Source organism: Borostomias antarcticus, assembly GCF_949987555.1.
Source record: "Borostomias antarcticus genome assembly, chromosome: 29".
NCBI classification, from domain to species: Eukaryota; Metazoa; Chordata; class Actinopteri; order Stomiiformes; family Stomiidae; genus Borostomias; species Borostomias antarcticus.
Genome location: NC_140262.1, coordinates 3,867,906 through 3,894,039, shown reverse-complemented (window position 1 = coordinate 3,894,039; position 26,134 = coordinate 3,867,906). Strand labels below are relative to the sequence as shown.

Here is a 26,134-nt window from a genome sequence, read left to right as displayed (position 1 = left end):
CCACCATGTTCACCTCCTGCTGAATGAGGAATGCGATGCATAATGTCGCCTAACTCTGTTTGACAGAACATCCATTACATGGTAGGCTAGCCCCCCACAGGCTTCAGATCACATGCAGCGTATAGGCTATGCCCTCAAGTGCCTTTCAGGAACTGCAGAACAGTTTTCTTTCTTTCTTTCTTTCTTTCTTTCTTTCTTTCTTTCTTTCTTTCTTTCTTTCTTTCTTTCTTTCTTTCTTTCTTTCTTTCTTTCTTTCTTTCTTTCTTTCTCTCCGTGTCTTTCAGTCTCCTTCAGCTTTGGCTGTCCTTTTCTAATAGTTCAAATATACATGCACACAGACACAACGCTACAGTAGCCTATCATATCTTCAGGACTGGGGCTTCCGTACCTCCTCCAACCTCCTCCATCCTTAGCCTCTATCCCATAATGCCCTGGCTCTCCCAGGAACATGTCGGTGCCGCTGTGGTCCAGGTCACTAAGCATCAATGCAGAGAAAGGGGAATCTGACAACACACACACAGAGCATGCATCATTTCATAGGCAGAACGAGTGGAAAGCTGTGCCATGTGTTTCTCTTACTTTTGATGCGCTTAATTTCTAACGGTGGTGCATTTGTGTTGAATGTGGTAAAACAGAGGTTAAGTGTAGGCTACGTTGCCTACACCACAACATGCTTTCTCGTGCATTGACTAGCAATATCACCAGAGAAAAATGCATTTTTATTTTATTGTATGGTATTTTTTATTTAAAAAAAAATCAAACTGCAAACCATTTTGTTTATTAATATGTGCTGTCCCTATTTAAATAAATAAACAAATAAAACGAATAAAAATCCCCTGACAAGGCCAAATTCAATGATCAGACAAAGAAGTGCAGATATTTTCCATGTTCGATCCTTGAGCTGAGGGTCTAGAGATTTTTGCACAAGGGTTTTGCAACCTGCTTGGTTTTGGCGCCATCGTGTGGACAGTTGATCAACTTTAATATTTCCGTTTCCGGAAATAGAAACACCGGAAACGGAAACAAGGCTAGTCTTGCCTATCAAGAAATATGTCCGCTGCCTACATTGTGGTCTGAACAAAACAAGCCTTGTGGAGAATGGAAGACATCGGCGTTGACGAGCTACAGCAGCTCGAGTATCTATCTTTAGTTTCCAAAGTGTGCACAGAACTCGACAACCATCTGGGAATAAGTGATAAAGATCTTGGTATGTGACTGTAAACTTGTTCTTAGGGTTACTAGCTAATGTTAGCTCTGGTAGCTAAGCTAGTAACCGTGACGTATGAGCTAGGCTAGGCTATACTTTATGTTAACATATGAACATACTAGTTCGTTAGCTGTCTACTAACAATACAAATGACTATACTGTTTTTATTTTTGCAGCCGAGTTTGTCATCAGCCTTGCCGAGAAGGAACCAACATTTGAAGGCTTCAAATCACTTCTCTTGAACAATGGAGCAGAATTCACAGTGAGTATGTAGATCACGTGATCTCGTCTGCTTGTTAAAGGTACCCAACGAAACGTGAATCAAAACAATCCGTTCTTTGTTTATTTTCGATTTCCTCAATTATATGGTTCCTTGTAGTCTAATAAACATGCTGAATCACTTGAATGTCTTTCCTACCTTTTAATATCTTCGCAAAATGATATTTAGCTAATGTTTTGAAAACAACAAAAATGTGTGAAACGTCACTATGATGTGCTCCGCGTATTGACGCAATGACGTAGTACGCGATTTTCGGGGACCACCTTCTCAAATTTGCTCTAGAGCGCAAACTAGTGGTCAAAAACTACATTGGGTACCTTTAACTGCGACCTGGTTGATGTTGCCAGTCGTTGATGTTGCCAGCTCACTAACTGTTAAACCAGCCTCATCTCATTCAGTATGTACGTTGGGATGTCGAAGCTAAGAAAGCGGTACTACTTTCCATCTCTTACAGGATTCCCTCGTCAGCAACTTGCTTAGACTTATTCAAACTATGCGTCCTCCATCGAAAGTGTCCACAAGTAAAGGTAAGCTCTGTTCAGACTCTTCTATTTACACAGCCAGGGGGAAGCTATGTTTACAAATAAAGTGTGTATAGCTAATGCTTACCATGGTCGCATTGATTTGGATAATAATTTTGAGAAATGCCGTTAAGACTAACCAATTCTCAATTGTAGCCTCTGAGCCTGTGGTCAAGCAGAAGAACGAGAGGGAAAGGTTGAAGGAGTTGTTCCCTGCTTTGTGCCGGGCCAACGACGCCGCTCCTAAGGTACGTTCCTGTAAAAACATCGATATTCACCTGCTTCTCCGTGAAGAATGAAGATGGCAGTGGGCTAAAATCAACCTCTGCTATTCCCCCTCCTATCCCTCAGAACCTGGACGACGACGACGTGAAAGTGGCAGCGGACGTCATGAAGGAGCTGGAGATGTTCATGCCGAGCGTCAGTGGAACAGACTCGAAGAGCAGCAGGAGCAGGTGAGGAGGTTTTAAAGGCAAGTTAGGAGTTAAAAAAAATGCTGCTGCTTTTTTTTGCCCCCTACAGCCTGGAACCACTCACAGACATATCTGCAGTCTAGTGAGTTGATTCTGCTGAGGGCTCGGTAGTGAAGGGTTTGGACTGAGGGCTCGGTAGTGAAGGGTTTGAACTGAGGGCTCTAGTGAAGGGTTTGGACTGAGGGCTCCGTAGTGAAGGGTTTGGACTGAGGGCTCTGTAGTGAAGGGTTTGGACTGAGGGCTCGGTAGTGAAGGGTTTGGACTGAGGGCTCTGTAGTGAGGGGTTTGGACTGAGGGCTCTGTAGTGAAGGGTTTGGAGCCTGGAGTCGCTCACTCGGCTCGATTGCGATCCCTGTCTGTCCTTTTTTTATCTTTTTAGGCGTATGACTTTTGAATGTTGCGTATTATGTGCTTTAATGTTGTTTTACGCTGTGTTGAAATTGTATTACTGCTGCTGTGTTGCGTTATGTGCCTGTAATGCCTCTTATGTTGTTTGAAATTGTATTACTGATGTTTGATGCTCCAAATTTATTGCTGCTGTCTTGGCTAGTGCTCCTTTTGAATGCAATGTGTAACGAGGCGATTTGCTCTCAGTGCCCCCAGTAAAGTATGGATCGCTTCTGTGGTGATGTTAACAGAATGTCTGTCACATGCGTTTTAGGTCAGAAAGGAGGAAGAGGCACAGTCGGAGCCGGAGCAGAGATCGAGACAGAGACAGACGGAGGCGCCACCGCTCCCGGTCCCGCTCCAGGTCTCGCTCCAGGGACCGCAACCGCCACAGAGACCGGGAGAGGGACAGGGACCGCGACCACGACCGGGACCACGACCGGGACCACGACAAGAGACGCGGGTCTCGCTGGAGCGACCGCACGCCGAGCCCCCGTAGAGACAGAGACCGAGACAGAGACGTAGAGAAGCACGCCGACGACCGCTGGAAAGACAAACACGTGGACCGGCCCCCGCCCGAGGAGCCCGCCGTGGGGGACATCTACAACGGCAAGATCACCAGCATCATGCAGTTCGGCTGCTTCGTCCAGCTGGAGGGCCTGAGGTCAGTAAATCCCGGATGGACCACCGCGCCACGTGAATGGTGACGCAATAACTCGTGAGAGGGTGTGGTATATGGCCAGTATCCCTACGGGTTGCGCTGCGGTCATAAGCACGAGGCGCCGTCGGGGAAACAATTAGGGGATAATTACCTACTATTAGTCTTAACATCGATTTTAGTGAACTCCACTAAGAAAGGTAGTTCCTTAAACTATCACGCTGCTATGGAGTTTCAAAACGACGAACAATGAGCCCTAGCAACCAAAACTAATACTAATCCTGTGGTTTTGTCGTCGTAGGAAACGCTGGGAGGGATTGGTCCACATCTCCGAGCTGCGCAGAGAGGGGCGTGTGGCCAACGTGGCTGATGTGGTCAGCAAAGGTCAAAGGGTCAAGATCAAAGTGCTGTCCTTCACAGGCTCCAAGACCAGCCTCAGTATGAAGGTAAGACGGCAGCGATGATCCGTTCTGTAGATCGTGACGGTAGCCTTGGCGAGCCTGCGGGGGGGTGGTATCATTCTCCTAGCGTGCTCTCTTCAGCGACGCAGGGAGAAAGTGTCCCGGTGTTTTACCAAACGTTGTTTAAGACGCATCCGTTCACCGGGGACCGGAGCTCGCGCTCTGGTCTCGCCAGATCCCGATATGGCCGGGTCTCACAGAGGAGGGGCATATAGGGCCCAGATCTGGATATGGCCTGGTCCCGGGTCTCTCAGAGGAGGGGCATATAGGGCCTCCGCTAATTTCGGCGCGAGGGCCCACTGCTCTACAGCGAGGGTCACGGTCTCTGGGAGGTCCGGACGAGAACCCTCCGCAGCTGCAAAGGGGCACAATTGGACAATAGGTTGGGTGTGATTGGCTACCGAATTAGATGGAAAATGGGATCAAATCCGAATTCATTGTAAAGCATGAAATGACGGCTTATTGATTTTACGCTCTCCGCGTGTCCCCCCCCCGCCAGGATGTGGACCAGGAGACGGGGGAGGACCTGAACCCCAACAGGAGGAGGAACGTGGGTCCCGACGGAGCCGAGGAGACGGCCATGAGGAACCCGGACCGCCCCACCAACCTCAACCTGGGCCACGCCCCCGAGGTGGAGGACGACACGCTGGAGCGCAAGAGGCTCACCAAGATATCGGACCCAGAGAAATGGGAGATCAAACAGGTAACGGATGGATAGGAACTTTATTCATCCCCGAAGGGAGATTCACTTTGTTGCAGCAAAAAGTACACATTGTACACGACAATAGAATAGAATGCAATAGAATAACATTTCAAAAGCCTCAGTGGGACAGAAATATACAAAAAGGGGGGTGGAGTAATTCAATAAGGCACAGAAAGGCACAATATACAGTATACACAATATACCATACATGTATATTACGTTACAATACATTAGTCATTTAGAAGACGCTTTTATCCAAAGCGACTTCCAATAATTGCATTAAACATAGGAAGTCCGTATACTACTACTCACCATAACTCACAAGTGTATCTCCTTTCTAAACAAATTACTAAGAGCGTAATCTAGTGCTCAAGGCAAAGTGTAGTAGCAAACTAAAAATACAAGACGTGCTTAAAGGACTGCTCGTTTTTGACAACCTGGACCTTATTTACGACATATTATAAGACGTTTGACTCACCGAGATCACTTTGGTGTAGTTCGGAGGCCTGTAGAAGAAATGTAAAATCCAGCGCGAGCCAGTATACCAGTATCACCGCCATTACATGGATATACTGGCTCGTGCTGGATTTTACATTTCTTCTACAGGCCTCCGAACTGGCATGCGCCATCTTGAAAAAAATGCAATAAATTTAAGTTTAAAAAATATAAATAATTATATATTATATTGTGATACTCAAGGTATCAATGCTCTGCTCTCCTGTCCTTAGATGATCGCCGCTAACGTCCTGTCCAAAGAGGAGTTCCCCGACTTTGACGAAGAGACCGGCATCCTTCCCAAAGTGGACGACGAAGAAGGTGAATAAACTCAGAGGGGTTATTTGCGGAGGGGTGTCTCTAGCATACTGCCGGCAGCGGACTGCATGCCCATTGGCCCCCCCCCTGCCTGGATTGTCTTTCAGATGAGGATCTGGAGATCGAGCTGGTGGAGGAGGAGCCTCCGTTCCTCAGGGGACACACCAAGCAGAGCATGGACATGAGCCCGGTCAAGATCGTCAAGGTACGTGTCCGTGCCCCCGACTCCCGACTCGTAACCGAGCTTTTTTTGTTTTGTTTGAATGCACCCTCTAAATACCACCTGACGGTTTGTAGGGCTGTGTCTTTTTTCTTCGGTCACAAATAGTTGGGGACAACATCTTTCCGTTCACTCGCATAATCCTCCATTATCTGGACTGACCCAAACTAGGGCGCGCCTCTTAACCCTTTTAACCCTGAAAGTACAGTGACAACATTTTGAATATTAATTGGATTTTCCCTATAATACTAGAAAGCGCAGTTTCTCAGCTTTCAGCAAGTGTTGGAGTGAGGAATTTTTTAGATTTGTTAGATATTTTTTTAATATTATTAAATATTTGTTAGATATTTTTCAAATGTGACGTGCCGGTGACGTGGTCGTATCGAAAGGGTTCATGTGTTTCCCCCTCCCTCCCCCTGTCAGAATCCAGACGGCTCGCTGTCCCAGGCGGCCATGATGCAGAGTGCTCTGGCTAAGGAGAGGAGGGAGGTGAAGCAGGCCCAGCGTGAGGCAGAGATGGACTCCATCCCCATGGGCCTCAACAAGCACTGGGTCGACCCGCTGCCCGACGGTAAGAGCCTGGACCGCACGCCTTCGTCAGGCATCAGAGATGACCGCCGCGCCGTCGCCAAGCCGCCATCTCCTGTTATCGACGCAGACCACCCTGCGCGTGTTCAACAGTAGAACTTGTAGGGATGCACCGATTGCATTGTGGGCCGATGTTTGTTGCCTTTATTCTCCCTTTTGTGCCAGAGAAACAAAGAAACGAAGCCTTTGGTTCCAAAACGCCACTTTTCACATTTGACGCTGTGGAAGTAAGCCACTGTTTGTCTAAATACCACAATTATCTGGCTGCGAATATATAAAAGAGGTGACAGTTGAAGGACCAAGCACACTCGTTAAAATCCACTGATCTCGTTTCAACTGCATCCTAACAGCTGAGCGCAGTCTCTCAAAGCTGTGAAACGTATACCGTACCTCCGTAGTACAACAGGACAGACTTAATTATGGACCGGCAACCATCTCCATAGAACATGAATGGAAATAGACATGCACAGGGAATCTTAATAGGCCCTAGAGGAAGCAGTTAAAGACCTTTTCTGCGATGAAGGCCTGTCGTGAACGCTTCTGAAAGGTAGGATAATCCTATTTACTCTAGTCGTTAAGATGAATCTGCTGATATAATGTGCCGGCGCACATTTCATAGTGTTTTCTAATAGTGAAAGTGTTAGTGCTATAATGGATAAATAGGATGGATTTGCACTGGCGTTATTTAATTTGCTGAGTTGAAATTGGATTGTTTGGTACAAATAGATGTGCCGTCATCTCCGCTCTAGAGCATTCGGAACCAGGTTATATTTAGGCTACGGTCCAGCCTGAGGGGTTATTTGTATGGATCCACAAACTGCGCGTCACGCACGGATATTGTTGAGCACGCCGTGTTACACGAAACGAGCGTTGCGCTCGACTATTTGCGTTAGCCTATTGGCGTTTGTGTATTGTTGCTGGTTTTTGCTTTATAGCCGGGCCTTTGTGGGTTGTTGCTGCTATGGCAGGTCTACATTTCAAATAGGGACGGCATATAGGAGAATTGCTTTTCTCCTGGAGCAGCAGAAGTACACACTGCTGGCGTCATGTTTTAAGATTAGGCTATACTAGACAAAGAAAAGAAACCGCACGCTCAATCTCTCGATGCTGGCTGATTTATATATATATATATATATATTATATTATTTATATTATTATTTATATACTGTGTAGCTGGAATGGAACTTTCTGCGGCGTCCGCATCTAGCCGGAGACAGATAGCATACTGCTTTACAGCTCACAGCGTAGGATAAAGAAAGTGCACCAACTATAGATAATACAAATAAAAGGATGACGAACGATATAGGAAGTAATCTAATGACCCCCGCCGAAATTGCATAGCGCTTATCTTTCTCGGAGACAGTGAAATATTCCCACGCGGCCACCATTTTGATTTCGTATGAGTTTGGTACATAGCCTGTGCGTCATCGCCGAATCAGCAGCTGGGTAGCCAAACGTTTTACACAAAAAATAGCCATAATCGGTGCAGCATAAACATCGGCCGGCCACTGCCACCGGTGAATATCATTTTGTTTGCCGACGGCCGTCAACGAGGCGAACATCGTCCGATGCGTCGGCGCATCCCTAATAATTCGCATTAAGACGGCCACCGTTCCTTACTGTTTTTACCGTCCCTACCAAAGCAACTAATTAGAAATCCAAACCGGCCTGGCGCTGACGTACAGTAAGACTTCCTCCAGTGTAGCGGTAACCTCCAGAGTGACCAGGGCCAGAGATGCTAATCTGGTTTCCTGCAAACCCCCGCTAACAGGCCTGATAGAGGACTCTGCCCTAGCGCTGCGCTGTGTGTCTGCCTCCCTCCGTGGCCCGAGGTGTTCTGGGCGGGCTCTGTGGGGGCGGGCGGGTTCCTGCCAGAGCACCAGGGAGCCTTGAGTCATCGTTCATCCGAAGGGGATGGGAGTGGGTTTCGATATCATGCCAGTATATCTGGGTAAAAAACACTTCCCTCCTACACAGTTGATGGAAGGCAGATTGCAGCCAACATGAGAGGCATTGGCATGATGCCCAATGATATCCCCGAGTGGAAGAAACATGCCTTCGGGGGCAACAAGGCATCCTACGGCAAGAAGACGCAGCTCTCCATCCTGGAGCAGAGAGAGAGCCTGCCCATCTACAAGCTCAAGGAGCAGCTGATCCAGGTCCGGATATTAGCTAGCTAGCTAAGCATCACAGGGCTACATGGTTAAAACATGCTGCAACTACAATTTAACCTCATTAGTGATAATCTGGTTTCTGATCATTTGTCTCTTTTTCCATAATCCATCATAGGCTGTCCATGACAACCAGATCCTCATTGTGATTGGAGAGACGGGCTCTGGGAAGACCACCCAGATCACTCAGTACCTGGCAGAGGCCGGCTACACCACCCGGGGGAAGATCGGCTGCACTCAGCCCCGTCGTGTGGCGGCCATGTCTGTGGCCAAGAGGGTCTCTGAAGAGTACGGTTGCTGTCTGGGCCAGGAGGTTGGTATTGGTCAACCCACTTGGCCGCTACGCGGCGTACGATTGGTCGATGTCTAAACCCCTGCGCTCCAGGTGGGCTACACCATTCGTTCTGGGCAACCTTCTCACCTCTCCTCTGGTTTCTGGTTCCAGGTGGGCTACACCATCCGTTTCGAGGACTGCACCAGCCCGGAGACGGTGATCAAGTACATGACAGACGGCATGCTGCTGAGAGAGTGTCTGATCGACCCGGACCTGGGCCAGTACGCCATCATCATGTTGGACGAGGCCCACGAGAGGACGATCCATACCGACGTGCTCTTTGGCCTGCTGAAGAAGGTACGCCAGGATCGGTCTCAGTGACAGGTCGTAGCAGCAAATGAGGTCGCTAGCCCAGGTTAGATGGGCGGGAGCACCTGATCGCAAAAGTTACTGATTGGTGTCGCAGGGATTCCTGCTAAACCAATGAATTGCCAGGATTTGAGCACCAGATTTTTGCATGAAGGGTCCCAGACCCATAGAGAGATCTGCAGCATGCAGTAACGTCGTTGCTTACACGTAGCTTACGTGGTTTATCAGCGAAAGAACTCTCATGGGTCTGGCGTTGAGACTACGACAGAATAAACCAGGATCTTTTGAAATATTGCTTTGAATGCCTTCTGTTTGCTACTGCTAATAACCGATTGTTTTGTACTCTTTTTCTCAGACGGTGCAGAAACGTACCGACATGAAGCTGATTGTGACCTCGGCGACCCTGGATGCCGTGAAGTTCTCCCAGTACTTCTACGAAGCACCCATCTTCACCATCCCCGGGAGAACCTACCCAGTGGAGGTTCTTTACACCAAAGAGCCTGAGACGGACTACCTGGACGCCAGCCTCATCACCGTCATGCAGATCCACCTGACGGAGCCCCCTGGTACGGCCCAAACGCCCGAGTCACAACTTTATTTCACTGTGGTTCTCAGGTTTGAAGGAAAACCCCCATTAGACAAAAGCTGAATCCCAAATCGCGCACTTAGGCGAAAGTGCAGAGCACTCGCGGCCTTGTGGCCTTACATGCGCGTTCCCGCTAAGTCCACAAGGGCTCAGGGTAGTCCCAAAACGGAATTGCTAGAGGCTAGGGCCACAAGTGCGCCACTGCCGCCATTTTGTGCACTTTAACCGCACTTACCGAAAGTCCGCAATTTCGCGGACTTAGGAGCAGAAAATACCCACAGTCCACCACGTCTCATGTGACACAGTGCTTGAGTGCATCACACATAAATTATGACATTTGCCGATAACACAACATTGATCTTGAAATCCACATGCTGCAAACATATCCCACCCAACATAATTTTTTAATTATTATTAAATTAAAACAGACGTCAGTCGGTCAATTTGCAGAGCCGAGCGGAGAGCTGAGGAGCGCGTCAGAGCAGCCTCTGCCTCGGAGGGACGCAGCAGCCAATGAAAACAAAGTGGGAGGGGCATTGAGCTAAACTGGCTTGGGAATCGTTGGCGCGCAGCTGGAAGTGCTGTCCCATTTAATTCACGGCCTTGCACCCTCTGGCCCTTCCAGCTGACGTAATTTAAGTGCTCAGGCCTCAGGCCGCAAGTGCGAGGGGCCGCAAGTGTGGTTTGCGCACTCAGATTGGGATTCAGCTAAAGTCAATCATCCTCTCTCTTTCTAGGCGACGTCCTGGTGTTTTTGACGGGTCAGGAGGAGATCGACACGGCTTGTGAGATCCTGTATGAGAGGATGAAGTCTCTGGGGCCGGACGTACCTGAGCTCATCATCCTCCCCGTCTACTCCGCCCTGCCCAGTGAGATGCAGACCCGGATCTTTGACCCGGCGCCTCCCGGCAGCAGAAAGGTAACATCTTTAAAGAGAATTGCGTAAGGTTCAGCGGAAAGACACCAGTGGCTTCTCTTCCTGGTCAGTCTAGAAGCTTCTCTGGTTTGGATCACCATGGATGGTTTTGCCATATAGAGTAATCCTTTTCTTTCGTATCATTCTTTAGGTGGTCATCGCCACAAACATCGCTGAGACGTCTCTGACCATCGACGGGATCTACTATGTGGTGGATCCCGGCTTTGTGAAGCAGAAGGTGTACAACTCCAAGACTGGCATCGACCAACTGGTGGTCACTCCCATTTCACAGGTTAGTGTCTTATGACGTAATGTAAATAACAATGAGACTATGGACATTGTCAATCTAATGCGGGCGGCTGTAGCTCAGGAAGGAGAGCGGGTCGTCCAGTGATCGTAGGGTCGGAGGTTCGAAAAGATCGAAGTGTCCTTGGGCGAGACACTGAACCCTAAATTGCTCCCAATGAGCAGGCTAACACCTTGCATGGCAGCTGCTGCCATTGGTGTGTGAATGTATGGGTGAATGAAAGGCCTGCTTCATTGTAAAGCGCTTTGGATAAAAGCGCTATATAAGTGCAGTCCATTTACCACGCACTATAAGGGGGCGATCACACCTGGAAAAGACGCTAGAAACGAGACGCTAGTAAAACCATTGATTTCCTATGATACGGCGCGTCTGACTGGCGTTCCGGCGTCTTTTTCGACGGGCGTCTTTTATTGCAGGCGCGTCAGTTTTGTCGCGCATTTGTAGACGCTGAATTAAAAAAAAAAGAAAAAAGAACTATTTTCAACTTTTTGAGCGTCAGACGCGAGAAGCGCCATTTCGTCATCGTCGTTTGGCCCAGGCGTCTCAAGCGTCTTTGAAGCATCCGTGTTTCTAGCGTCTTTTCCCGGTGTGATCGCCCCTTAACTTCCTCTCACAGGCCCAAGCCAAACAGCGAGCCGGTAGAGCTGGGAGAACGGGGCCAGGGAAGACCTACAGGCTGTACACAGAGAGAGCTTACAGGGACGAGATGCTCACCACCAACGTGCCCGAGATCCAGAGGACCAACTTGGCCAGCACCGTGCTGTCTCTCAAGGTGTATAGCTTTTCTTTAATTAATGTGTGTGTGTTTGTTTTTTTGTGTGATATTTTGTTTGTTATTGTCTATTGTCTGTTTGTACCTTGTTGTATTTAAATTTTTATTTTTTTCTGTTTATTTAATTTGACGATCTTCTGTGGTTGGTTGTCGTATATGTAAGGATCCCCTCAAACACAAGATGGTTCATCTCAAGGGGTTTATCCTAATAAATAAAATGTCAAATAATAGCAACAAAAAACATCTGCAATTCGGCTCTACTGACTATCTTCTCGCTAACCTCTCTCTCTCCCTCTCTCTTCCAGGCCATGGGCATCAATGACCTCCTGTCCTTTGACTTCATGGACGCTCCCCCCATGGAGACTCTGATCACGGCCATGGAGCAGCTGTACACCCTGGGCGCTCTGGACGACGAGGGCTTACTCACACGTCTGGGACGAAGGGTAAGAGCTAGAAGAGCGTTGGAGAGCGAAGACGTCTACTCGGTATCGGGGTGAGGGACGTCTCTCTGAACCCCCTGTTTGTCTGCCCCGATGCCTCAGATGGCCGAGTTCCCTCTGGAGCCCATGCTGTGTAAGATGCTGATCATGTCCGTCCATCTGGGCTGCAGCGAGGAAATGCTGACCATCGTCTCCATGCTCTCCGTGCAGAACGTGTTCTACAGGCCCAAGGTACCACAAACTGCATTCCATTAACATTAGAATCATGTATTCCATCCATAAAACTGCTTGCTCCCCTAGACCTTTTACCACACTGAAACCTCTAAAGTCATGTTGATCATTGGCTAGTCCTTCTATTCTCCGTCCCTCAGGACAAGCAAGCCTTAGCTGACCAGAAGAAGGCCAAGTTCCATCAGCCTGAGGGAGACCATCTGACCCTGCTGGCTGTCTACAACTCCTGGAAGAACAACAAGTTCTCCAACCCCTGGTGCTACGAGAACTTCATCCAGGCTCGTTCCCTACGCAGAGCTCAGGACATCCGCAAACAGATGCTGGGCATCATGGACAGGTATGACACGACTCAGCACATCACTGTCATAGCCGTCAGCGCGCTCTCGTAAGTATCTAAACGGAATCCCCCATTTTGTCCTCTTCTCAGACACAAGCTGGACGTTGTGTCTTGCGGAAAGGCCACAGTACGTGTCCAGAAAGCAATCTGCAGCGGCTTCTTCAGAAACGCAGCCAAAAAGGACCCTCAGGAAGGCTACCGTACCCTCATCGACCAGCAGGTGGTGTACATCCACCCCTCCAGTGCTCTGTTCAACCGTCAGCCCGAGTGGTGAGTCAGCGCTGTCTTCCCAGAACCCCTTCTTTTGTTGGTTAGCCAAGTCGTTAAAGCCATTTGTTGTTCATCCGTTTTTTTTGGCACTCGCTTAATCCTTCCTGACCTTTGTCCTTTTCGCAGGGTGGTGTACCACGAGCTGGTGCTGACCACCAAGGAGTACATGCGCGAGGTGACCACCATCGACCCCCGCTGGCTGGTGGAGTTCTCGCCGGCCTTCTTCAAGGTGTCCGACCCCACGCGCCTCAGCAAGCAGAAGAAGCAGCAGCGCCTGGAACCTCTCTACAACCGTTACGAGGAGCCCAACGCCTGGAGAATCTCCCGCGCCTTCAGACGACGTTAAAAGAGTCTCCCACGCACACATACACAGATGCTCACACAAACGAGAGACATTGTGGTTTTGTCAACTGGACCCGTTTGCTATTCCCCCATAACCTGCTAAATTTTACTCCTTGTGTTGAACTGTTGTAAATTGTCTTTTTTGTCGTATATTTAGTGAGCATTTTATTATTTGCAATGTTGGTCCTGAACTTGACACCTGTACATACATAGCTACCAGTGAAATTTGTAAAAGTGTTAAGTGGGATGATCCTAAACAGTTATCTGTGTTGATGATTCAGTGCTGACTAAGAAATGCTTAAAGGTGAGAATCTTCTATGAAGGCTAAGCAAGAGTAGACTAGGCTATTTCTTCGACTCGAGAGAGGCTAGACAGTAATCGATCTAAATCATTAAACGTTTGCTGTTTTAGGGTCGCAAATGCATCAATTGGAAGAGTCAGGTTAAATACATCTTTTGTACTACATTTTATATGATGGAATAGGACAACTCACTCGTGCATGTTCTTGTTTAGCTTTGATAGATTGCTTAACTGTACTTGCCAGTGGAATATCTAAATTGTCTGTCTTTATTAAATATTCGATGCTCCCATGTTGGCGTTTTGTGTGGACTTTTTGGGAAATGTTTGGAAAAATAAATACAATTCAGTTCAATAATGTACATTTGTAAACGCAGAAAAAGTATTGTAAAGGCAGAAAAGTGTTGTAAACGCAGAAAAGGTTTTGTAAACGCAAAAAAGTATCGTAAATGCAATTTTTTTTATTTTTTAATAATTAAGTGATTATTTATATATTTTTTGTTTACAATACTTCACTTACGTTTACAATACTTCACTTACATTTACAATTCATATTTTTTTTGTTTACAATACCTCACTTACGTTTACAATGCTTTCTGGCCTCATTTTGACTCCATATACATGCATATTAGCCTACATCTACACCAACTGTGTAGTCACTCAGTGACCCGGAACATGTAACGTAACGTAGCTTAACGTAACGTAGCTTTACGTAAATGCGTAACTACGTGAGCTCGATACCGAGCAAAACAAACCGGAGCGCAATGGCGGGGCTAGAAGAACTCAAGCGTCTCGAGTATCTCTCTCTGGTGTCAAAGGTGTGCACAGAATTGGAAAACCACCTGGGGATCAGTGAGAAAGATCTAGGTATGTTTCATGTACACCTTTATGAGGGTGTAACGTTCATCTCCTTTGTCTCTTCTGTAAAAGAAGTAGCTCACTAGCTAGCGTAACGTTAGCTAGCTACAGCGGAAACCCTAATTTAATGTAATAACGTCAATCTGTTTCCCCCCAGCTGAGTTCGTCATCAACCTCGCAGCAAAGCGACCAACCTTTGATGGCTTCAAACGGATTCTGGTTAAAAATGGAGCCGATTTCTCCGTAAGTGTGTAACTATACTTGACTGTGGCTAGCTAGCTATGCTAGTGCTAGTGCTACTAGGCTACTTCCTCACATACAGGGAATGTAAGGTTACGTCTGAACTAAGGGTGCGTTCGTTTGTGGTCGGAGGTGGCAAAATACCCACCTCCGACCTGTGTGCATTCAGATATATACCATTATATCACAGTTACCTAGTTATATCTATATACCATTATATCAGTTACCTAGTTATATCTATATACCATTATATCACAGTTCCCTAGTTATATCTATATACCATTATATCACGGTTACCTAGTTATATCTATATACCATTATATCACAGTTCCCTAGTTATATCTATATACCATTATATCACAGTTACCTAGTTATATCTATATACCATTATATCACAGTTACCTAGTTATATCTATATACCATTATATCACAGTTCCCTAGTTATATCTATATACCATTATATCACAGTTACCTAGTTATATCTATATACCATTATATCACAGTTACCTAGTTATATCTATATACCATTATATCAGTCACCTAGTTATATCTATATACCATTATATCACAGTTACCTAGTTATATCTATATACCATTATATCACAGTTACCTAGTTATATCTATATACCATTATATCACAGTTACCTAGTTATATCTATATACCATTATATCACAGTTACCTAGTTATATCTATATACCATTATATCACAGTTAACTAGTTATATCTATATACCATTATATCACAGTTACCTAGTTATATCTATATACCATTATATCACAGTTACCTAGTTATATCTATATACCATTATATCACAGTTACCTAGTTATATCTATATACCATTATATCACAGTTACCTGGTTATATCTATATACCATTATATCACAGTTACCTAGTTATATCTATATACCATTATATCAGTTACCTAGTTATATCTATATACCATTATATCACAGTTACCTAGTTATATCTATATACCATTATATCACAGTTACCTGGTTATATCTATATACCATTATATCACAGTTACCTAGTTATGTCTATATACCATTATATCAGTTACCTAGTTATATCTATATACCATTATATCACAGTTACCTAGTTATATCTATATACCATTATATCACAGTTACCTAGTTATATCTATATACCATTATATCACAGTTACCTAGTTATATCTATATACCATTATATCACAGTTAACTAGTTATATCTATATACCATTATATCACAGTTACCTAGTTATATCTATATACCATTATATCACAGTTACCTAGTTATATCTATATACCATTATATCACAGTTACCTAGTTATATCTATATACCATTATATCACAGTTACCTGGTTATATCTATATACCATTATATCACAGTTACCTAGTTATATCTATATACCATTATATCACAGTTAACTAGTTATATCTCGTGCATTCGAGCAACTGGGGGCTGAGAAACATCCGAATTTGCGACGAGGAAGTGCGAGTTCATGGGGTGTTTTATTTAATCATTCCTAGTAGCAAGTCGCAATTTGCCACCTCCCAGTTATAAACGAACGCACCATAATTAGCTACCTACCCAAATACATAAAACGTTGTATTTGGTTTTCAACAAATTGAATTGCCTCTCTTACAGGACGCGCTTATCGGCAACTTGCTCAGAGTTATTCAAACCATGCAGCCGTCGTCTTCTTCCAGCAAAAGTAAGAGTTGGTTCTGCTCCACTCTGCCTTGGTTAAGCCCTGAAGTGAATTGCCACGCCGATAACATACTGACTGATCCTTTATTTTACCCATATAGACACTGATCCCGCGTCCAAGCAGAAGACCAAGAAGGATAAGCATAGGGAGATGTTCCCTGGGTTGTGCAAGCCAAACGATCACGCTGCCGCCATGGTAGGACCCTCAGGGATGACTTCAATATGAAGATGTTTCATTGAGTGCGACATGTACATGCAGACATTCGGTTCGACTTGAATTGCTGTGTGCCACAGCATGCAGTTTCCCCCGAGGCCTTTTAGACCACTTACAACACAGTTTCTCTCGTTCTTCCAGAGCCTTCAAATTGATGATGATGCTAAGGTAGCCGCCGAGGCCATGAAGGAGTTGGAGATGCTGATGCCCAGTGTCAGTGGAACAGAATCAAATAGCAAGTAAGAGATTTGTCTAAATGTACAGGGACAACAAATGGAACGCCTCACAACTTACTGTGAAACATGGTTGATGGAAGCTGTGTCGTTTACTGTAACATACAGTGAAATAGCTGGAACATGTTGCCTTTATTCCTGACTTGTGCTGTAGGTCAGACGACAAGCGGCAGCGCAGCAGGAGTTGGAGCAGAGGCAGAGACGACGGCAGGTCCCGTCGTTCCTGGTCCCGCTCGCGCTCCAGGTCCAGGGACCGGGAGAAAGGCCGGGACCGGAGAAGGAAGCGCACGTCCCGCTGGAGTGACCGCACTCCGAGCCCGAGCAGGGACAGGGACAGGGATGTGGACAAGCACATTGATGACCGCTGGAAAGACAAGCACGTGGACCGGCCCCCGCCCGAGGAGCCCGTCGTGGGGGACATCTACAACGGCAAAATCAGCAGCATCATGCAGTTTGGCTGCTTCGTCCAGCTGGAGGGCCTGAGGTCAGCAAGGTCATGTGTATTAGTACCAATACACATTAGCCAGCCTTCATGACAACAACCCTTTTCCCATCACCTTTTAACAAGCGTTTGTTATTGTAGGAAACGCTGGGAGGGATTGGTCCATCTCTCCGAGCTGCGCAGAGAGGGGCGCGTGGCCAACGTGGCTGATGTGGTCACCAAAGGTCAAAAGGTCAAGATCAAAGTCTTGTCCTTCACCGGAACCAAGACCAGCCTCAGTATGAAGGTACATAAGATGTGGGGATCTAATGATATGTTTGTAGTCCCCTACAGACTGTGTTTAAACATGGATCCCGCACAACGAACCACATATTGTACAGAATGGACATGAATGATTTCTCGCTGAGCTTAATGGGGAGAGCGCTGTTCAAGCTGTGGGGATTAAAGGTCATGGCCAAGATTTGGGGAAATACGCTTGTTTTCCAACTCCTGGGGTTAGACGAGCAGTATGAAGCATTTTTAACTCTGTGCGTGCAATATGGAGTGGCGAGACCTGGACCGATTAGCCTAGCTTAGCGGCATTCACTGGTACCAGGTTAGGCCGATTAGCCTACTTTCCAAATGTCACGAAATAAGGTTGTTTATGTATCGCCCTCCCCGCCAGGACGTGGACCAGGAGACGGGGGAGGACCTGAACCCCAACAGGAGGAAGAACCTGGGTCCTGAAGGAGGCGAGGACGCTGCCATGAGGAACCCGGACCGCCCCACCAACCTCATCATGGCCCACGCCCCCGAGGTGGAGGACGACACGGTGGAGCGCAAGAGGCTCACCAAGATCACAGACCATGAGAAGTGGGAGATCAAACAGGTATTTAACCAAGCGTACACAAAGACATGGTAGCCTAGCGGTTAGAGCAGCCGCTTGACAAGGTGGGAACTTTTCTGGTGTCCGGAGGGATGCTGGCTGAGTTCCCATCAGTCACTGCCTACCGTCGTGCCCTTGAGCCAGGCACTTAACCCCAAGATGGAAGAGAAGAAAACCAGGTCACACTTTACAATAAGGGTCACAAAAAACATTTTAACTAATGCTTATTTAGGGTTAGGTTAGGTTACTTATGTTAATTAATACCTTACTTAAGGTTAGGGTTAGGGTGATTTAACCTTAGTTAACATAAATAACATTAGTAAATGGTTAATAGAGATATTAGTTAACTGTTACTTAATGCTTAATAATGCATTAACTAATGATTATTAATGTACCCTTATTGTAAAGTGTTACCGAAAACCAATTTCCCCTTTGGGGGGCAATACAGTAACAAAACAAAACAAAAAAGTTTCTTGGGTCAAACAATTAATGTCAATTTAATTTGTTCTCAGATGATTGCTGCTAACGTTCTTTCAAAAGAAGAGTTCCCAGAGTTTGACGAGGAGACAGGCATCCTCCCCAACATAGACGACGAAGAGGGTAAAAAGTATTTCCTTTGTTCGATCGCACATTTGATCGTTTGCGTACAGTTAGTACCTCGATGCTGATTTTGCCCTGCCCGTGTCAACAGACCAGGACCTGGAGATCGAGCTGGTGGAGGAAGAGGCTCCGTTCTTGAGGGGACACACCAAACACACCACGAATATGAGTCCTGTCAAGATTGTCAAGGTATATATACTTCTATGTCCATAACCCTTGTCTGAAACCCCTGTATTTTCAGCGCAAGTCTTTTAACTGACAAATTTTACCGCTCTCAGAATCCAGACGGCTCGTTGTCCCAGGCGGCCATGATGCAGACTGCTCTGGCTAAGGAGAGGAGAGAGCTAAAGCAGTGCCAACGTATGGCAGAGATGGACTGCATCCCCCTAGGCCTCCACAAGCACTGGGTCGACCCGCTGCCTGACGGTAAATGCTCTTTGCACCCTCTTAACTGAAAAGGCCACCACCAGTAATTATTGTGCCAGTTAATCAACAACAGAGCCTAGAGTCAGAACCTTCACCCGGCCCGTCGGACTTCCTCCAGAGTAGCAGGAGACCTCTGGTTTACCGTGGCTGGAGATGCTTATCTGCTCTCAGGCCGGGCAAGACACTTAAGAGTGTCTTGCCATAGAATAATATAGAGAGTGTATCTGCGCAGTGTCCCTCCGTGGCCTGAGGTGTTCTGGGCTCTGTGGGGGCGGATGAGTTCCTGCCAGAGCACCAGAGAAAGTCTGAGTCACCATTCATCCGAAGGGGATGGAATGGGTTTGATATCATGCCAGTATATCTGGATTCAACTTTCTCCATCCACACAGTTGAAGGAAGGCAGATTGCAGCCAACATGAGAGGCATTGGCATGATGCCCAATGATATCCCCGAGTGGAAGAAACATGCCTTTGGGGGCAACCAGGCATCCTACGGCAAGAAGACGCAGCTCTCCATCCTGGAGCAGAGAGAGAGCCTGCCCATCTACAAGCTCAAGGAGCAGCTGGTCCAGGTATATTCCAATCGTTATTCAGGAATTACTCTAATTTTGTTCCAATGCCTCAACACCACTTCAGTACCACCACAACAGGATAACAAATGCCATATGGTGTTTAGGGCTGTAGGATTGTATCGATACAACGATGCATCGTGGTACGTAGTCTCGCGATACTGTATCGATCTTTCAGCCCGGAGTATCGATACAGCCGGGCGCTGTAAAATAAAAAATAAAAGATTTTTTTATTTTTTTATTTAAATTTTTTAATCCAGTTTAAAAAGCATATTCTACAATATTAAGTTAAAAAAGCATACATATAAATAATTTTGAAAAACCATAAATACTTCAATGTTGACAGTTTAAAAAGCATGGATATCAAATGTAAAATATTTATTAGCTAGCTCTCTGTCCAGTCATTGAGTTTGAGTTATCTATATAGTGCATTTGAGCCATTCAGTTTTCAGTCTTGAACACTTAAAATCTTTCAGTAAATGATGTGTGTATCGCAATACGTATCGTATCGTATTGTATCGTGACCTCTGTATCGTGATACGTATCGAATCGTGACCTCTGTATCGTGATACGTATCGAATCGTGACCTGTGTATCATGATGCGTATCGTATCGCGAAATCCAAGATGATATACAGCCCTAATGGTGTTTAACCTCCTCCTGTCTGGCTGCTCCCCTGTTCTCCAACCGCAGGCTGTCCATGACAACCAGATCCTGATTGTAGTCGGAGAGACGGGCTCTGGGAAGACCACCCAGATCACTCAGTACCTGGCAGAGGCCGGCTACACCACCCGGGGGAAGATCGGCTGCACTCAGCCCCGTCGTGTGGCGGCCATGTCTGTGGCCAAGCGAGTCTCAGAAGAGTACGGTTGCTGTCTGGGCCAGGAGGTGAATAAGATCCTCCGACGCTGTATCCCATTTCACTTCTGACCGCATGTCAAAGCCAAAAACGTCCGAGCTCAATATGCAGTCTCGGCGTACTTGACTTTTTTTTTGCCTTCTGTAAGCGATATCCTCCCCGGGTGACCTTCTCACCTCTCCTCTGGTTTCCTGTACCAGGTGGGCTACACCATCCGTTTCGAGGACTGCACCAGCCCGGAGACGGTGATCAAGTACATGACCCACGGTATGCTGCAAAGGGAATGTCTTCTGGACCCAGACATGAGCCAGTACATGCTCATCATGCTGGACGAGGCCCACGAGAGGACGATCCATACCGACGTGCTCTTCGGCCTCCTGAAGCAGGTACGCAAAGGTTCACCAGACCCAAACGCTTCTTAATCTGTTCACCCGTGGTTGTGTTTGGAAATAAACGTTCTCCTGTCTCTCTCTCTCTCTCAGACGATGCAGAAACGCAAAGACATGAAGCTGATCGTGTCCTCGGCCACCCTGGATGCCGTGAAGTTCTCCCAGTACTTTTTCGAGGCGCCCATCTTCACCATCCCCGGGAGAACCTTCCCGGTGGAGGTTCTCTACTGCAAAGAGCCTGAGACGGACTACCTGGACGCCAGCCTCATCACCGTCATGCAGATCCACCTGACGGAGCCCCCTGGTACGACCCAAATGCCCGAGTCACAACTTTATTTCACTGTGGTTCTCAGGTTTGAAGGACAACCCCCATTAGACAAAGTCAATCATCCTCTCTCTTTCTAGGCGACGTCCTAGTGTTCTTGACCGGTCAGGAGGAGATCGACACGGCTTGTGAGATCCTGTATGACAGGATGAAGTCTCTGGGACCGGACGTACCCGAGCTCATCATCCTCCCCGTCTACTCCGCCCTGCCCAGTGAGATGCAGACCCGGATCTTCGAAGCAACACCCGCGGGAAGCAGAAAGGTATAGCCTCGGAAAAGCAGTAGCTCAAACGCAAAAGAAGCATGTTTTCGTACGATCGACGCGTTCTTGCTGCCGTTCTGTTCTGATGTTTCGATTTGATCTTCTGCCCGTTTCACACCAAAGGTGATCATCGCCACAAACATCGCTGAGACGTCTCTGACCATCGACGGGATCTACTATGTGGTGGACCCCGGCTTTGTGAAGCAGAACGTATTCAATTCCAAGTCTGGCATCGACCAGCTAGTGGTGACCCCCATATCACAGGTGAACCAACTTTCCAACAAAGATCCCACTCAGTCGTGTATTGAAGAACATAAATTGTAGCCTCGACTTGGCGATAGATGATAAATGGTAAACGGACTGCACTTATATAGCGCTTTTCCACCTTAGCGACACTCAAAGCGCTTTACAATGGCCTCTCATTCACCCATTCACACACACATTCACACAACAATGGCGGTAGCTGCCATGCAAGGTGCTAACCTGCTCATTGGGAGCAATTTGGGGTTAGGTGTCTTGCTCAAGGACACTTCGACATGTGGACAGTCGGAGCTGGGATTCGAACCACTGACCCTTCGATCACTGAACGACCCGCTCTACCAACTGAGCTACAGCCGCCACGATAGTGTCGTTCGGACTGACACTTGAGTGTTTCTCTTTCTCAGGCCCAAGCCAAGCAGAGGTCAGGTAGAGCTGGGAGAACAGGACCAGGGAAGTGTTACAGGCTGTACACAGAGAGAGCTTACAGGGACGAGATGCTCACCTCCAACGTGCCGGAGATCCAGAGGACCAACCTGGCCAGCACCGTGCTCTCTCTCAAGGTATAGCTCGATGATAAAGGCCGGGTTTCCCCAACGAGTTAAAAGCTTAACTCTAAAGTACTCCTTAACTCCCATTCAAAGGGTCGCTTAAGAAGGGTTCCTTAAGAAGGTTCTTTATCGGGGAAACCCGGCCAAAGTTTGTTTTATTAGTAGGATAAAACCCCTTGAGTTGTTCCAACGCGTTTTCGAGGGGCTCCTACACATAACACGAAACAATAATGCTTCTACAAAAAATAAAGCTTCTACAACGAAAAACATCTGTGACTTGTCCTACAATTACAGCATAATAACATTGCGTCTACAATTCATATTATAATCCCCATTCCTCTATCTTGCTAACCTCTCTCTCTCTCCCTCTCTCTTCCAGGCCATGGGCATCAACGACCTCCTGTCGTTTGACTTCATGGACGCTCCCCCCATGGAGACTCTGATCACGGCCATGGAGCAGCTGTACACCCTGGGCGCTCTGGACGACGAGGGCTTACTCACACGTCTGGGACGAAGGGTAAGAGCTAGAAGACCGTTGGAGAGCGAAGACGTCTACTCGGTATCGGGGTGAGGGACGTCTCTCTGAACCCCCTGTTTCTCTGCTCCGTGCCCCAGATGGCCGAGTTCCCTCTGGAGCCCATGCAGTGTAAGATGCTGATCATGTCCGTCCATCTGGGCTGCAGCGAGGAAATGCTGACCATCGTCTCCATGCTCTCCGTGCAGAACGTCTTCTACAGGCCCAAGGTACCGCAAGCCACGCAGTCCGCCGTCGTTAGCCACTGATGGAGGTTTTCGCACGAAAATCTCTACCAGCCTCTATAAAGCCTTGGAACAGATTTTCCTCTAGCTCCCTAACTAGTGTAGGAACTTGACTGATATTAGTTCATCTGTCATCTCTTCAAGACGTACTACCACGATCCTCCCTCTTAAGCACCTATTTTTAGATTGCTATTCATGCACTTTGCCCTCAGCACTAGATGCTCTTAGTCACTTGTTCTAGAAAGGAGATGCACTTGTGAGTTCTGGCAAGTAGAAGTACAGTTGAGCTGAGTTGAGTTTTCCTATGTTAAATGCAATTATTGTAAGTCGCTTTGGATAAAAGCATCAGCTGAATGACTGTAATGTAATATGAGAGTTAAAATGCATGGTTGTCGATAAGAAAATCATTCTTATATAACCGTCGTTCAGGATAAGCAACAGATGGCCGACCAGAAGAAGGCCAAGTTCTTCCAGGCTGAGGGAGACCATCTGACCCTGCTGGCGGTCTACAACTCCTGGAAGAACAACAAGTTCTCCAACCCCTGGTGCTTCGAGAACTTCGTCCAGGCTCGGTCCCTACGCCGAGCTCAGGACATCCGCAAACAGATGCTGGGGATCATGGACAGGTATGACACGACTCGGACTAGATCAGTCGGTCGACACACAACGCACGTTGACGCTTGTACTCTCTACTCATCCGTTTATTAGAAGCTTGTACTCTCTACTCATCCGTTTATTAGAAAAGTCAAAGTCACCTCGTCATTTGTCACCTCGTCATTTGTCACCTCGTCATTTGTCACATTACATCACACAGGAACAAGTGAAATGTTATAGTGACATGTTCTTCTGTTGGCTCCTAGATTGTGCACACTAAGCAATTCTTCATTTCATTTCAAACCTTTATTTATACTCGAAAAAACACTGAGGTTTCTCTCATTTACAGTGTTGACAAGTTAGTATTCTTAGCAGAGTTGATGTGGCGGGGTCTGTTGAGGTCCGCTCCGTCTCAATCGGTTACAAGTTATACCCGTATAATATAACGGACACACAATCCCCCGTTTTGTCCGTTTCTCAGACACAAGCTGGACATAGTGTCTTGCGGAAAGGCCACGGTACGCGTGCAGAAAGCCATCTGCAGCGGCTACTTCCGAAACGCAGCCAGGAAGGACCCTAAGGAGGGCTACCGTACCCTCATCGACCAGCAGGTGGTGTACCTCCACCCGGCCAGCTCCCTGTTCAACCGGCAGCCTGAGTGGTGAGTCAGCGCTCTCCTCGTTTTACAGCCATGGAAATGGAAGCATGGCAGTCACCGTCGTCCAATAGGATTTCCTTTTTTTTTTATAGGGCTACATTCGATAGCCTGGCGTGGCCAGTCTGATCTCGCGAGCTCACGTTCGATTTCACGCCGCAGATCGGTCCGGACGTCCGACCGTTCTAACTGAATCCGCTCGAACAGAAATGTGTTCGTGCCGATCACAACCGTTTATCTAATATGGGGCGGGTTTAATAAGATGACGGAACAGAGGAGCGCCGTCGAGGCGTTTTCGCTGATTGGTTGTAGGTCTTGTCCAATTGCGTCCAGAGGCTTTTTGATCTACGCCCGTCGGTAACGGCCCTTGGGAATCGGAAAGCAACCGTGAGTTTCCAGACCCTTCGCATTTTTGCGAATTGGGTCTGGCGAAGCCCGGCTATACTTTTGACGGAGCTCATACCTCCGTTTTGGTCCGAGGTGCGCTCACGGTTTTCATCTCGGAAGTGTAGAATAGTAGAGCACGTTCAAAGCCCTCGTTTGAGCTTCTCCTTCTCCGTTCCCCTCTCACTTTCTCAGGCTGGTGTACCACGAGCTGGTGCTGACCACCAAGGAGTACATGCGCGAGGTGACCACCATCGACCCCCGCTGGCTGGTGGAGTTCTCGCCGGCCTTCTTCAAGGTGGCCGACCCCACGCGCCTCAGCAAGCACAAGAAGCACGAACGCCTCGAGCCCCTCTACAACCGCTACGAGGAGCCCAACGCCTGGAGAATCTCCCGCGCCTTCCGCCGGCGCTAAAGAGCATTCTGGACGCATCGCGAGGACATAAACGCATATGAGACACTGGTTGGACGGGATTGTCCCTTTAATCCAACATTCTTTTAGAAACATGACTGTCCTCTCAATTGCATTAATGTCAGCACTGCAGTGGTGATCGTCCGATATTAAGATGAGAATGTGAGCTCTAAGAGGATGTAGCTAGTTAGATAACATGATCATATCTATGGGCAGATGATAAGACCATTACTCTGCTCTGGACTGAGCAAATAATCCTGTTATTTTTTTTTTTTTTCAGAGATCTCTGACTGGACTGCAAGGGTGTACTTGTATGTTCGGTAATGTTTTTCTGTCATGCATTTGTACAAATCGTATTCCTTTTATTGGAGTGTGGGGTCAATTCCATTCTAAAGGACCCCACTGCAGGGGCGGTCTAATCAAATGAATCTGCTCAGTCCAGTTTTTTTATTTTATTTTTATCTAATCTGTTCTTTAAATATATATACTGTAATTGACAAGTCATTTGAATTGTTGCTTTATTGTATTTGTCACTGAAATCCTGGTTATTCCTGCACACACAGAACTAAAAATATAAATTTGCCTTTTATTGATCCGTTTGTCCTTCTGGAGGTTTGTGTATTTAATGGGTCATGGTGTGTTTCATGAGCAGGTAGAAGCACCAGGTGCTCCTTAGTTACAACGTCTGACTTCAGCGTGTTTAAAAATCGGTATATAACCGATTGACAAAACAGCTTTTTCCTCAAGATATCACTGTGTTTATCAGGTGAAGGAAAACCAGAGTCCCGGTGTAGTAGTAATATTGGGTCTTTATTAAGCAATCTCTTTAACCACAGTCATGTGTATGGATTGAATAGGCCTCAGCAGTGAGAGGAATGCAGCTCTTAAAACTCAAAAATCCCTAATGAGATTAATTTAAACAAA

At 46.9% G+C, this 26,134-nt stretch overlaps 1 protein-coding gene across 1 annotated transcript; it reads left to right on the top strand.

Annotated features, from left to right (window-relative positions):
* Positions 1-1,060: 1,060 nt before the first annotated feature.
* On the top strand, positions 1,061-25,213 carry dhx8 (DEAH (Asp-Glu-Ala-His) box polypeptide 8; the record flags this gene model as incomplete). The annotated part of the gene is made up of 47 exons (XM_084459866.1): positions 1,061-1,207; positions 1,384-1,469; positions 1,942-2,014; positions 2,165-2,256; positions 2,360-2,463; positions 3,143-3,532; positions 3,828-3,972; positions 4,487-4,690; positions 5,419-5,506; positions 5,611-5,708; positions 6,147-6,294; positions 8,289-8,470; positions 8,601-8,795; positions 8,928-9,113; positions 9,481-9,691; positions 10,449-10,630; positions 10,779-10,919; positions 11,551-11,706; positions 12,012-12,149; positions 12,249-12,377; positions 12,518-12,714; positions 12,805-12,984; positions 13,111-13,325; positions 13,738-13,762; positions 14,369-14,490; positions 14,639-14,724; positions 16,353-16,419; positions 16,517-16,611; positions 16,771-16,868; positions 17,017-17,346; positions 17,446-17,590; positions 17,969-18,172; positions 18,682-18,769; positions 18,861-18,958; positions 19,048-19,195; positions 19,585-19,766; positions 20,456-20,650; positions 20,822-21,007; positions 21,104-21,314; positions 21,416-21,597; positions 21,721-21,861; positions 22,263-22,418; positions 22,786-22,923; positions 23,022-23,150; positions 23,595-23,791; positions 24,241-24,420; positions 24,994-25,213. Exons 1-47 carry the CDS (start codon positions 1,099-1,101, stop codon positions 25,211-25,213), a joined length of 7,272 nt encoding a protein of 2,423 aa, XP_084315992.1. The 5' UTR covers positions 1,061-1,098.
* Positions 25,214-26,134: the final 921 nt, after the last annotated feature.